This window comes from Cydia pomonella, chromosome 8, assembly GCF_033807575.1.
Source record: "Cydia pomonella isolate Wapato2018A chromosome 8, ilCydPomo1, whole genome shotgun sequence".
In the NCBI taxonomy this organism is placed as follows: Eukaryota; Metazoa; Arthropoda; class Insecta; order Lepidoptera; family Tortricidae; genus Cydia; species Cydia pomonella.
Genome location: NC_084710.1, coordinates 19,230,934 through 19,244,654, shown reverse-complemented (window position 1 = coordinate 19,244,654; position 13,721 = coordinate 19,230,934). Strand labels below are relative to the sequence as shown.

At 37.2% G+C, this 13,721-nt stretch overlaps 1 protein-coding gene across 2 annotated transcripts in view; it reads left to right on the top strand.

The window, feature by feature from the left end:
* LOC133520786 (mannosyl-oligosaccharide alpha-1,2-mannosidase IA-like) overlaps window positions 1-13,721 on the top strand; it is a 181,247-nt gene that overhangs the window by 155,348 nt on the left and 12,178 nt on the right. For both annotated transcript variants that reach the window (XM_061855447.1, XM_061855448.1), the window contains exons 4-7: window positions 7,349-7,451; window positions 8,513-8,620; window positions 9,319-9,546; window positions 10,398-10,536. In XM_061855447.1, coding sequence (XP_061711431.1) covers window positions 7,349-7,451; window positions 8,513-8,620; window positions 9,319-9,546; window positions 10,398-10,536 — 578 coding nt within the window. The remainder of the gene's footprint in view (window positions 1-7,348; window positions 7,452-8,512; window positions 8,621-9,318; window positions 9,547-10,397; window positions 10,537-13,721) is intronic.

Genomic DNA, 13,721 nt, shown 5'->3' with positions numbered 1-13,721 from the left:
TATGTGACAGTTAGCTAGTGTCACAACATACAAATAATTGTGCATCGCAAGTTGATACTCGATCGATAAGACTAGTCAATTTACTGAAAATAAAATAAAAAAATGATTTTCTTAGATTAGTGGCTGCTGATAGCTACAAGCGCTAAAACGGCCCGCAATAGAACTATGAAACCTGAATTATACAGTTAGATAATCAAGCTACACAACTGGGCAGAGCTTTAAGTAAAACTAGACTACTATTTCGGGGAAAAGGGGAGACCAAGTCAAATATACCCAAAATATTTCAAATAGTTGCAGTTTTCAAAGATTTTTAGCATGAAAAAAATTCATTTTAGCGCTTGTAGCTCTCAGCAGCCACTAAACTAAGAAAATCATTTTTTTTTTACCTTTCAGTAAATTGACTAGTCTTATCGATCGAGTATCAACTTGCGATGCACAATCATTTGTATGTTGTGACACTATCTAACTGTCACATAGGTCGAAAATCCCTTGCTTGCCGTCCTTCATGCTAAAAATCTTTGAAAACTGCAACTATTTGAAATATTTTGGATATATTTGACTTGGTCTCCCCTTTTCCCCCAAATAGTAGTCTAGTTTTACTTATAGCTCTGCCCAGTTGTGTAGCTTGATCATCTAACTGTATTATTCAGGTTTCAAAGTTCTCTTGCGGGCCGTTTTAGCGCTTGTAGCTCTCAGCAGCCACTAAACTAAGAAAATCATTTATTTTTTACTTTTCAGTAAATTGACTAGTCTTATCGATCGAGTTTCAACTTGCGATGCACAATCATTTGTATGTTGTGACACTAGCTAACTTTCACATAGGTCGAAAATCCCTTGCTTGCCGTCCTTAATGCTAAACATCTTTGAAAACTGCAACTATTTGAAATATTTTGGGTATATTTGAATTGGTCTCCCCTTTTCCCCCAAATAGTAGTCTAGTTTTACTTAAAGCTCTGCCCAGTTGTGTAGCTTGATCATCTAACTGTGTAATTCAGGTTTCAAAGTTCTTTTGCGGGCCGTTTTAGCGCTTGTAGCTCTCAGCAGCCACTAAACTAAGAAAATCATTTTTTATTTACTTTTCAGTAAATTGACTAGTCTTATCGATCGAGTATCAACTTGCGATGCACAATCATTTGTATGTTGTGACACTAGCTAACTGTCACATAGGTCGAAAATCCCTTGCTTGCCGTCCTTCATGCTAAAAATCTTTGAAAACTGCAACTATTTGAAATATTTTGGGTACATTTGACTTGGTCTCCCCTTTTCCCCCAAATAGTAGTCTAGTTTTACTTAAAGCTCTGCCCAGTTGTGTAGCTTGATCATCTAACTGTATACTTCAGGTTTCAAAGATCTCTTGCTGGCCGTTTTAGCGCTTGTAGCTCTCAGCAGCCACTAAACTAAGAAAATCATTTTTTTTACCTTTCAGTAAATTGACTAGTCTTATCGATCGAGTATCAACTTGCGATGCACAATTATTTGTAGGATTTTACAATAGCTAAATGTCACATAAGTCAAAAACCCCTTGCTTGCCGTCCTTCATACTAAAAATCTTTGAAAACTGCAACTTTTTTAAATATGTTTGGTATATTTGCCTTGATCTCCCCTTTTCCTCCAAATAGTAGTCTAGTTTTACTTAAAGCTCTGACCAGTTGTGTAGCTTGATCATCTAACTGTATACTTCAGGTTTCAAAGATCTCTTGCTGGCCGTTTTAGCGCTTGTAGCTCTCAGCAGCCACTAATCTAAGAAAATCATTTTTTTATTTTATTTTCAGTAAATTGACTAGTCTTATCGATCGAGTATCAACTTGCGATGCACAATTATTTGTATGTTGTGACACTAGCTAACTGTCACATAGGTCGAAAATCCCTTGCTTGCCGTCCTTCATGCTAAAAATCTTTGAAAACTGCAACTATTTGAAATATTTTGGGTATATTTGACTTGGTCTCCCCTTTTCCCCCAAATAGTAGTCTAGTTTTACTTAAAGCTCTGCCCAGTTGTGTAGCTTGATCATCTAACTGTATACTTCAGGTTTCAAAGATCTCTTGCTGGCCGTTTTAGCGCTTGTAGCTCTCAGCAGCCACTAATCTAAGAAAATCATTTTTTTATTTTATTTTCAGTAAATTGACTAGTCTTATCGATCGAGTATCACCTTGCGATGTACAATTATTTGTATGTTGTGACACTAGCTAACTGTCACATAGGTCGAAAATCCCTTGCTTGCCGTCCTTCATGCTAAAAATCTTTGAAAACTGCAACTATTTGAAATATTTTGGGTACATTTGACTTGGTCTCCCCCTTTTCCCCAAATAGTAGTCTAGTTTTACTTAAAGCTCTGACCAGTTGTGTAGCTTGATCATCTAACTGTATAATTCAGGTTTCAAAGTTCTCTTGCGGGCCGTTTTAGCGCTTGTAGCTCTCAGCAGCCACTAAACTAAGAAAATTCTTTTTTTTTTTACTTTTCAGTAAATTGACTAGTCTTATCGATCGAGTATCAACTTGCGATGCACAATCATTTGTATGTTGTGACACTATCTAACTGTCACATAGGTCGATAATCCCTTGCTTGCCGTCCTTCATGCTAAAAATCTTTGAAAACTGCAACTATTTGAAATATTTTGGATATATTTGACTTGGTCTCTCCTTTTCCCCCAAATAGTAGTCTAGTTTTACTTATAGCTCTGCCCAGTTGTGTAGCTTGATCATCTAACTGTATTATTCAGGTTTCAAAGTTCTCTTGCGGGCCGTTTTAGCGCTTGTAGCTCTCAGCAGCCACTAAACTAAGAAAATCATTTATTTTTTACTTTTCAGTAAATTGACTAGTCTTATCGATCGAGTTTCAACTTGCGATGCACAATCATTTGTATGTTGTGATACTAGCTAACTTTCACATAGGTCGAAAATCCCTTGCTTGCCGTCCTTAATGCTAAAAATCTTTGAAAACTGCAACTATTTGAAATATTTTGGGTATATTTGAATTGGTCTCCCCTTTTCCCCCAAATAGTAGTCTAGTTTTACTTAAAGCTCTGCCCAGTTGTGTAGCTTGATCATCTAACTGTATAATTCAGGTTTCAAAGTTCTCTTGCGGGGCGTTTTAGCGCTTGTAGCTCTCAGCAGCCACTAAACTAAGAAAATCATTTTTTATTTACTTTTCAGTAAATTGACTAGTCTTATCGATCGAGTATCAACTTGCGATGCACAATCATTTGTATGATGTGACACTAGCTAACTGTCACATAGGTCGAAAATCCCTTGCTTGCCGTCCTTCATGCTAAAAATCTTTGAAAACTGCAACTATTTGAAATATTTTGGGTATATTTGACTTGGTCTCCCCTTTTCCTCCAAATAGTAGTCTAGTTTTACTTAAAGCTCTGCCCAGTTGTGTAGCTTGATCATCTAACTGTATACTTCAGGTTTCAAAGATCTCTTGCTGGCCGTTTTAGCGCTTGTAGCTCTCAGCAGCCACTAATCTAAGAAAATCATTTTTTTATTTTATTTTCAGTAAATTGACTAGTCTTATCGATCGAGTATCACCTTGCGATGTACAATTATTTGTATGTTGTGACACTAGCTAACTGTCACATAGGTCGAAAATCCCTTGCTTGCCGTCCTTCATGCTAAAAATCTTTGAAAACTGCAACTATTTGAAATATTTTGGGTACATTTGACTTGGTCTCCCCTTTTTCCCCAAATAGTAGTCTAGTTTTACTTAAAGCTCTGACCAGTTGTGTAGCTTGATCATCTAACTGTATAATTCAGGTTTCAAAGTTCTCTTGCGGGTCGTTTTAGCGCTTGTAGCTCTCAGCAGCCACTAAACTAAGAAAATTCTTTTTTTTTTACTTTTCAGTAAATTGACTAGTCTTATCGATCGAGTATCAACTTGCGATGCACAATCATTTGTATGTTGTGACACTATCTAACTGTCACATAGGTCGAAAATCCCTTGCTTGCCGTCCTTCATGCTAAAAATCTTTGAAAACTGCAACTATTTGAAATATTTTGGATATATTTGACTTGGTCTCCCCTTTTCCCCCAAATAGTAGTCTAGTTTTACTTAAAGCTCTGCCCAGTTGTGTAGCTTGATCATCTAACTGTATTATTCAGGTTTCAAAGTTCTCTTGCGGGCCGTTTTAGCGCTTGTAGCTCTCAGCAGCCACTAAACTAAGAAAATCATTTATTTTTTACTTTTCAGTAAATTGACTAGTCTTATCGATCGAGTTTCAACTTGCGATGCACAATCATTTGTATGTTGTGACACTAGCTAACTTTCACATAGGTCGAAAATCCCTTGCTTGCCGTCCTTAATGCTAAAAATCTTTGAAAACTGCAACTATTTGAAATATTTTGGGTATATTTGAATTGGTCTTCCCTTTTCCCCCAAATAGTAGTCTAGTTTTACTTAAAGCTCTGCCCAGTTGTGTAGCTTGATCATCTAACTGTATAATTCAGGTTTCAAAGTTCTCTTGCGGGCCGTTTTAGCGCTTGTAGGTCTCAGCAGCCACTAAACTAAGAAAATCATTTTTTTTTTACTTTTCAGTAAATTGACTAGTCTTATCGATCGAGTATCAACTTGCGATGCACAATCATTAGTATGTTGTGACACTAGCTAACTGTCACATAGGTCGAAAATCCCTTGCTTGCCGTCCTTCATGCTAAAAATCTTTGAAAACTGCAACTATTTGAAATATTTTGGGTATATTTGACTTGGTCTCCCCTTTTCCCCCAAATAGTAGTCTAGTTTTACTTAAAGCTCTGCCCAGTTGTGTAGCTTGATCATCTAACTGTATAATTCAGGTTTCAAAGTTCTCTTGCGGGCCGTTTTAGCGCTTGTAGCTCTCAGCAGCCACTAAACTAAGAAAATCATTTTTTTTTTACTTTTTAGTAAATTGACTAGTCTTATCGATCGAGTATCAACTTGCGATGCACAATCATTTGTATGTTGTGACACTAGCTAACTGTCACTTAGGTCGAAAATCCCTTGCTTGCCGTCCTTCATGCTAAAAATCTTTGAAAACTGCAACTATTTGAAATATTTTGGGTATATTTGACTTGGTCTCCCCTTCTCCCCTAAATAGTAGTCTAGTTTTACTTAAAGCTCTGACCAGTTGTGTAGCTTGATCATCTAGCTGTATTCTTCAGGTTTCAAAGATCTCTTGCTGGCCGTTTTAGCGCTTGTAGCTCTCAGCAGCCACTAAACTAAGAAAATCATTTTTTTTACCTTTCAGTAAATTGACTAGTTTTATCGATCGAGTATCAACTTGCGATGCACAATCATTTGTAGGTTTTTACAATAGGTAAATGTCACATAAGTCAAAAATCCCTTGCTTGCCGTCCTTCATACTAAAAATCTTTGAAAACTGCAACTTTTTTAAATTTGATTGGTATATTTGCCTTGGTCTCCCCTTTTCCTCCAAATAGTAGTCTAGTACTACTTAAAGCCCTGAACAGTTGGTAAGCTTGATCATCTAGCTGTATACTTCAGGTTTCAAAGATCTCTTGCTGGCCGTTTTAGCGCTTGTAGCTCTCAGCAGCCACTTAACTAAGAAAATCATTTTTTTTTACCTTTCAGTAAATTGACTAGTTTTATCGATCGAGTATCAACTTGCGATGCACAATCATTTGTAGGTTGTTACAATAGGTAAATGTCACATAAGTCAAAAATCCCTTGCTTGCCGTCCTTCATACTAAAAATCTTTGAAAACTGCAACTTTTTTAAATATGTTTGGTATATTTGACTTGGTCTCCCCTTCTCCCCCAAATAGTAGTCTAGTTTTACTTAAAGCTCTGACCAGTTGTGTAGCTTGATCATCTAACTGTATACTTCAGGTTTCAAAGATCTCTTGCTGGCCGTTTTAGCGCTTGCAGCTCTCAGCAGCCACTAAAGTAAGAAAATCATTTTTTTTACCTTTCAGTAAATTGACTAGTTTTATCGATCGAGTATCAACTTGCGATGCACAGTCATTTGTAGGTTGTGACACTAGCTAACTGTTACATAGGTCGAAAATCCCTTGCTTGCCGTCCTTCATGCTAAAAATGTTTGAAAACTGCAACATTTTTAAATAATTTGGCTACATTTGCCTTGGTCTTCCCTTTTCTCCTAGATAGTAGTAAAGTATCACTTTAAGCTCTTAGCGGCTCTTTAGCCTGATGATCTAGCTGTATAGTTCAGGTTTCAAAAACCTCTTGCTGGCCGTTTTAGCACTCGTAGCTCTCAGCAGCCGCTTAACTTAGATTATCAAAATATTTTACTTTTCAGTAAATTGACTAGTCTTATCGATCGAGTATCAACTTGTGATGCACAATCATTTATAGGTTGTGTTACTAGCTAACTATCACATAGGTCGATAATCCCTTGCTTGCCGTTCTTCATGCTAAAAATCTTTGAATATTGCAACTATTTCGAATATTTTGTGTTCAGTTTGCCTTGGTCTCCCCTTTTCTCCAAGTTAATGGTCGAGTATCACTTAAAGCTTTCAGCAGCTCTTTAGCTTGATTATGTAGCTATCTATCTGCATGGAAACGGTTTTGAAAACCTCTTGCTTGCCTTTTTACTAGGCAATATTACAGATAGCATGAGTGCTTTGACGAAAGTGAATATATTTTAGTTTTGCATTAATTTTAGTCCTTTTTGGTCTGTTTACTTTGTAATTACATGCATCAGGTGCTCTTTTACTGGTTCTCTATGACATTTTTTACGTTTAAAATTTTGACTTCTTAATTTGGTTGGGTTATCGGCGGCTGCTAACTTTGGCTGCTAACTTCACACCGGTTCATCGTTATACTTTATTATTATGGCTATCCTGTGGAAGAATACATATACTGTATTGTGGCCAAGTATGTATCTATTGCGTGAACTTAATGTTGGTCGTGGAATCTCTATTTAAAGTACTAAACTATCCTAACTACTGAATAGTTGAATGAATACATGAATTAATTTTCTATCAAGCAGAAAGGTTTGCGAACGATGCTATTTTAAATGTAAATAGGCTTTGTTTTAATTTTTATTGTAATTTTAATTTTAAGTTAGTTTTAACTTTAGTAGTAATTTTATTTTGACATGTAAATTGACTTTATGAATAAATGAGTATGAGTATGAGTATGAAGCTTAGAAATAAATTATAAGTGGAGAAATTCACTGTCTTGGGTGGGACTTGAACCCACGACCATCGGTTCGCTAGCCCGGTGCTCTTCCATCTGATTCTTCGCTGTATTGGGTAAGCTTGATAGGTCAGATAGAAGAGCACCTGACTGCGGTGTATTACCGACGTGCGTATTGAAACTAGCATATTATGAAAACCATCCAGCATCATAGATAATATTTTATTATAATATTGATTGCATACATTTCAGGCGAGTCGGCAGTACCACTGGGCGGGACCCAACAGCATTCTGTCAGAAATCGGCACCCTGGATCTGGAATTTAAGTATTTGAGCGACATCACGGGGAAAGATGGTAAGCTGTGCTATGTGTACATATTTAAATAAATGGAATAGTTTCAGGCGAAATCATTTTCGTTTTATAGATATATATGTCTGTCAGATTTTTAGCAAAGGCCGGCAATTTCGACATTTGGTATTTGGTGAGAACTGTAACACAATATAGCCCATAACACAATGAGTCAAATATAAAACGACACAATGGCATAGTATATACATTAATGTTTTAGTGTAAGAACACTTCTCGGTGTGTACTATTGAGCGGCATCGTCTTTTAGACTAAGCTCGTTAAATAAAGAAAAAATAAAAAATAAAATAAAAGCACAATAAAAATATAAGAAGAAACAAAAGAGCCCCTTCTCAGATTTGAAAATTTTAGGTGGATATCTCCTTCGCAGGAATTCGCTTTGTTTCTCCGAATCTGGATCATACTTAAATTATAAATACGTATAAGTTATCTATAATAGCTGAAGCTGACCCATTCACCTCTGAGCTAGAAGATTTTCGACGAACAATTTATCAAGAGGAATGTTTTGATTGATAATTTGGAATTGTTACTTTACAAATAATATGGCCCATTTTCCTTGTTAACATAAACGTTAATTAGTATTTATATAATTCCAAGAATATGATTTTTGTATCATAATAATAAATGTCGTAAGTTGGGCTATTTGAAATGTGTATTCACACGTAAAACAGTAATAAAACCTTAAAAATAATCCACTTTATGCATATTTTATATGCAGGAATGCAACGCAGGCTTCGTCAGGTGGCACAAATGCATACATAGCCATAATTTGTGACTATTACCTAAGTATCTACTTACATACAAAATATTATACACTATCGGAAAAGTTGAAAACATCCATAGTTTCCAATATTCCAATAATTTCTGTATTGTGTAACCACACACAAGTGTAGTATTCATAGGTACTTAATTTTTTTACCCTCTGTGCTTATGCTGAATTATGTAAATTAAGGTTGACTTAAACCACGTTTTAACGATTTCTCTTTTGCTCATTCATCGACTACTTGATGGAAAAAACACTCAATACGAATGTATGTTTTTACTTACAGTGTACAGAAAAAAGGTGGAGCGCATCCGTGACGTGCTAAACAACATCGAGAAGCCGAGCGGACTGTACCCTAACTTCATCAACCCTCGCACCGGGCAGTGGGGACAGAGTGAGTTCCATTCCTATCATATACGAAGGTGGAGCGTATCAGCGATGTGCTCAGCAACATCGAGAAGCCGAGCGGACTGTACCCTAACTTCATCAACCCTCGCACCGGGCAGTGGGGACAGAGTGAGTTCCATTCCTATCATATACGAAGGTGGAGCGTATCAGCGATGTGCTCAGCAACATCGAGAAGCCGAGCGGACTGTACCCTAACTTCATCAACCGCGCAGTGGGGGTTCAAATGGGTAATTTTAATGACACAGAATAACTACATGTTTGGTCACAGGGACATACAAATATTTGAGAATGACGTTTACCAGTTGAACGCTCTACTTATCTCTCCTCTCTCTCTCCTCTCAACATTGTCTTTCATCTGAACGAGAAGATAGAACCAGCGGACGCTTTGATTTCGCACATTGTATTCGGCATTGCTCCCAACTTGCATACAATAACAATCACCAAAATTGAATAAAAATCAGAAATAGGAACAGTTGGAATCTAATCACGGTCACGGAGAGGTCATGGAAAAATGAGAAATATATCAAGGCATGAATGGGCATAAAAAACCGCGCATTATCTATGTAACTTATAATATTAATGCCGGGTAGCATAAGTCCGCTTTTTGTAACTGTATGTTTTTTACTGTGCAATAAAGTTGTAATAAGTATTAGTAAGATTTAATGGATTTACTTTCATTTCCAGGGCACATGTCTCTTGGAGCGCTCGGTGACTCGTTCTACGAGTACCTCCTGAAGGCGTGGCTGATGTCCGGACAGACGGACGAGCAGGCGCGTGCCATGTTCGACGAAGCCATGCCCGCCGCCTTGGACAAGATGTTGAGGGTCTCGCCTTCTGGCCTCTCGTATCTGGCTGAGATGAAGTATGGAAGGATATTGGAAGAGAAGATGGATCATTTATCGTGCTTTGCAGGTTTGTAGACTTTGTATATATGACGGTAACCAGCATTTTCCTTTGCACAAACCCAGAAAGACTCGTGTCGATTTAAAACACTCCCTTCGGTCGTGTTTTAATTTATCGCCACTCGTTTCGAATTTCCTATTTTTTGCACTTGTATCGTAATATACTAATATCATAATTTGATAGTTTTTCCCATATTGCCTTAGACGGTGTATCCCTACCAGTCTGGTCCGATTACTCTACTCCGGTACCTTGGGTCATTGATCCAAAGTGACGGCAACATCGGCCGTGACGTGAAAAATAGAATAAATGCGGGATGGATGAAATGGCGACAGGTCTCTGGAACAACTTGCGATCCACGAATGCCCCTTAAACTTAAGGGGAAAATCTACAGGACGATCGTGAGACCTGTTGTAATGTATGGATCAGAATGCTGGGCGACGAAAGTGACGGAAGAGTGCACGCAGCGGAAATGAGAATGTTGAGATGGATGTGTGGAGTGACGAGAAAGGATCGGATTAAGTATGAGTATATAAGGGGAAGTTTGAAAGTAGCACCGGTAGCGGAGAAGATAAGGAGTGGTAGGTTAGCGTGGTATGGGATTTAATGAGGAGGGATGAATGCCATATAGGAAAAAGAATGTTAGGAATGAATGTTGATGGACGGAGAGCGGATGGTAGACCCAAAAAACGATGGATGGATTGTGTGAAAGAGGATATGAGAAAGAAAGGAGTGAGTGCTGAGGTGACGAAAGATAGAGGAGAATGGAAGAGAAGAACATGTTGTGCCGACCCCACATAACGTGGGATAAGGGCAGGAGGAAGATCATAATTTGATAATTAAAAAGACTTACTTATTTTCAGGCGGCATGTTCGGGTTGGCGTCCACAACATTAGAGAACACATTATCAGAGCGGTACATGGACGTGGCCAAGAAGCTGACACACACCTGCCACGAGAGCTACGCGCGCTCCGAGACCAAACTAGGACCGGAGGCATTCAGGTACTGACAACTGACCGTTATAGCTCTTATGTGGGTAAGGTGTGAGTAAGGTTTAACCTTGGAGAACACGTTAGAACGGTACATAGACGACGCACTGTGGAACAACACCATATTTGTTTTTTGAGAGTCGGACATGAGAATGTTCTGTTTTTTGATGTTGACAAATAGGTACTTAAGGTGGTTCGATTTTCATACAAAAAACAATCGCTATTTATTTATTAATTACACAATATTATTACATAAATAGTTGCGCATCTATCTACTTTCGAATATTCATTTGCGCTAAATTAATAGAAAAACTTTGTTTCATACAGAAATCATGCAATAATCAACGTTATATTTTTATAAATTTTACTCATGTGTGTGTGACAAATGTCGTGTACAAATACATTGCGGCGTTGCCACTCCATGCATCGGCGCGACGTTGCGATGTTTGACGCGTTTTTAGCTGACTCTGTCGACACTGACACTCAGTGTGACCAGGCGTACGATAATTGTCGTACATGTACGATAATTTGGGCCCCGGTATGACGTAATGTTCCAAAGAGCATTATCGTACACTAAAGTACTATAATTTCAGCCCTTGGACGATGCCACCTTAAAAGTCTAGTAATTTGAAGCAAAATATGACACTTTCTCTCAGAAATAGGCTAAAATTAGTATCTTTTGGGTGTTCGGCTCCTTGGTGTAAGTTTAAAGTTTAAAATATCACAATTTCCTGTATACCGTTTGAGTCTATCCCAAAAATACACAAACATAAACAGATTTTTTGCGCAATTTAGACGAAAATTGTCTTTTTTTTATTATTAATTGGAAGTTTAAGCTTATTTTGCAAGACATTTTTAGGGGCTGCCTCTTTGATTGGCGTACGATATTTTTTTCAACGGTACAATAATATTGACACTCAAGTACGATAATTCTCTTCCGCTCACCTGGCAACACTGCTGAAACTTGACAGGACCTGGGGGCCTACCGCGAAAACCTATATTCGCAAATTGTGGGGATCTTTCTCTTTTACTCTCACTAAGACGTAATTAGAGTGACAGAGAAAAATGCCCGAAATTGACGAATTTCGATTTTCCCGGTAGCCGCCCTGGTGCTTGAGGTACTTGATAGAAAACAAAGCTGCCGCATGTTCTGAATTGTGATTTTATGTGTTTTTGGATTGAAAATGATAGCAACGTCTAAATCAAGTTACAAAAATCATCGATATTCTGGTCCGCGAAAAACCAGGAAAAGTGTAACTGTAATTGGAGTCTACAAAAATGACCAATTCATAGAAAATATGACCTAGAAACTAGTTCACTTTTATAAAACTCAATTTTGCCCGAGATTGTACTTAGGCGAATACCTAAGGGAGCTAAGTGTATTGATCTTGAATAATTAGTTGGCTAATACATATATGACTCCAACATGATATGGACATTTACATCATAACTATTATACCTAGTTGGTTACTAAGTTCTGTTACTCGATTTCTTTCTTTCTTCCTAGCGTTGTCCCAGCATATTGCCACGGCTCAATGGAGCTTGGGGTCCGCTTTGACAACTAATCCCAAGATTTGGCGTAGGCACTAGTTTTTACGAAAGCCACTGCCATCTGACCTTCCAACCCAGAGGGTAAAACTAAGCCTTGTTGGGATTTGTCCAGTTTCCTCACGATGTTTTCCTTCACCGAAAAGCGACTGGTAAATATCAAATGATATCTGTTCTGAAGTTCTGTTACTCGATTTGCAACCTCTTTATTTCCGTTAAAACAAATGCTACCGAAAAAATAAAAAAGCGGCCAAGTGCGAGTCGGACTCGCGCATGAAGGGTTCCGTACCATTTAAGACGTATTAAAAAAAATCTACTTGCTAGATCTTGTTCAACATTTTACCACTTTGGACACACATTTTACCACTTTGGGACTGTCTCTCGCGCAAACTATTCAGTTTAGAAAAAAATGATGTTAGAAACCTAAATATCATTTTTGAAGACCTATCCATAGATACCCCACACGTATGGGTATGATGAAAAATTTTTTTTTTTAATTTATTGACGTATTAAAAAAAAACTATTCACTAGATCTCGTTCAAACCAATTTTCGGTGGAAGTTTGCATGGTAATGTATATCATATATTTTTTTTAGATTTTTCATTCTGTTATTTTAGAAGTTACAGGGGGGGGGACACACATTTTTTCACTTTGGAAGTGTCTCTCGCGCAAACTATTCAGTTTAGAAAAAAATGATATTAGAAACCTAAATATCATTTTTGAAGACCTATCCATAGATATCCCACACGTATGGGTTTGATGAAAATTTTTTTTTTTTTTAATTTTTATGACGTATTAAAAAAAAACTACTTACTAGATCTCGTTCGAACCAATTTTCGGTGGAAGTTTGCATGGCAATGTATATCATATATTTTTTTTTAGATTTTTCATTCTGTTATTTTAGAAGTTACAGGGGGGGGGGACACACATTTTTTCACTTTGGAAGTGTCTCTCGCGCAAACTATTCAGTTTAGAAAAAAATGATATTAGAAACCTAAATATCATTTTTGAAGACCTATCCATAGATACCCCACACGTATGGGTTTGATGAAAAAATTTTTTTTTTTAAATTTTTATGACGTATTAAAAAAAACTACTTACTAGATCTCGTTCGAACCAATTTTCGGTGGAAGTTTGCATGGCAATGTATATCATATATTTTTTTTAGATTTTTCATTCTGTTATTTTAGAAGTTACGGGGGGGGGGACACACTTTTTACCACTTTGGAAGTGTCTCTCGCGCAAACTTTTCAGTTTAGAAAAAAATGATATTAGAAACCTCAATATCATTTTTAAAGACCTATCCATAGATACCCCACACGTATGAGTTTGATGAAAAAAGATTTTTTGAGTTTCAGTTCTAAGTATGGGGAACCCCCAAAATTTATTGTTTTTTTTCTATTTTTGTGTGAACATCATAATGCGGTTCATAGAATACATCTACTTACCAAGTTTGAACAGTATAGCTTTTATAGTTTCGGAAAAAAGTGGCTGTGACAGAATCGGACAGACAGACGGACATGACGAATCTATAAGGGTTCCGTTTTTTGCCATTTGGCTACGGAACCCTAAAAATGACATAATGTGGTGGATTTGTGAGCTATAATTATATACCTATAGCTTGTGAGCTATAATTATATGTTGTATCTC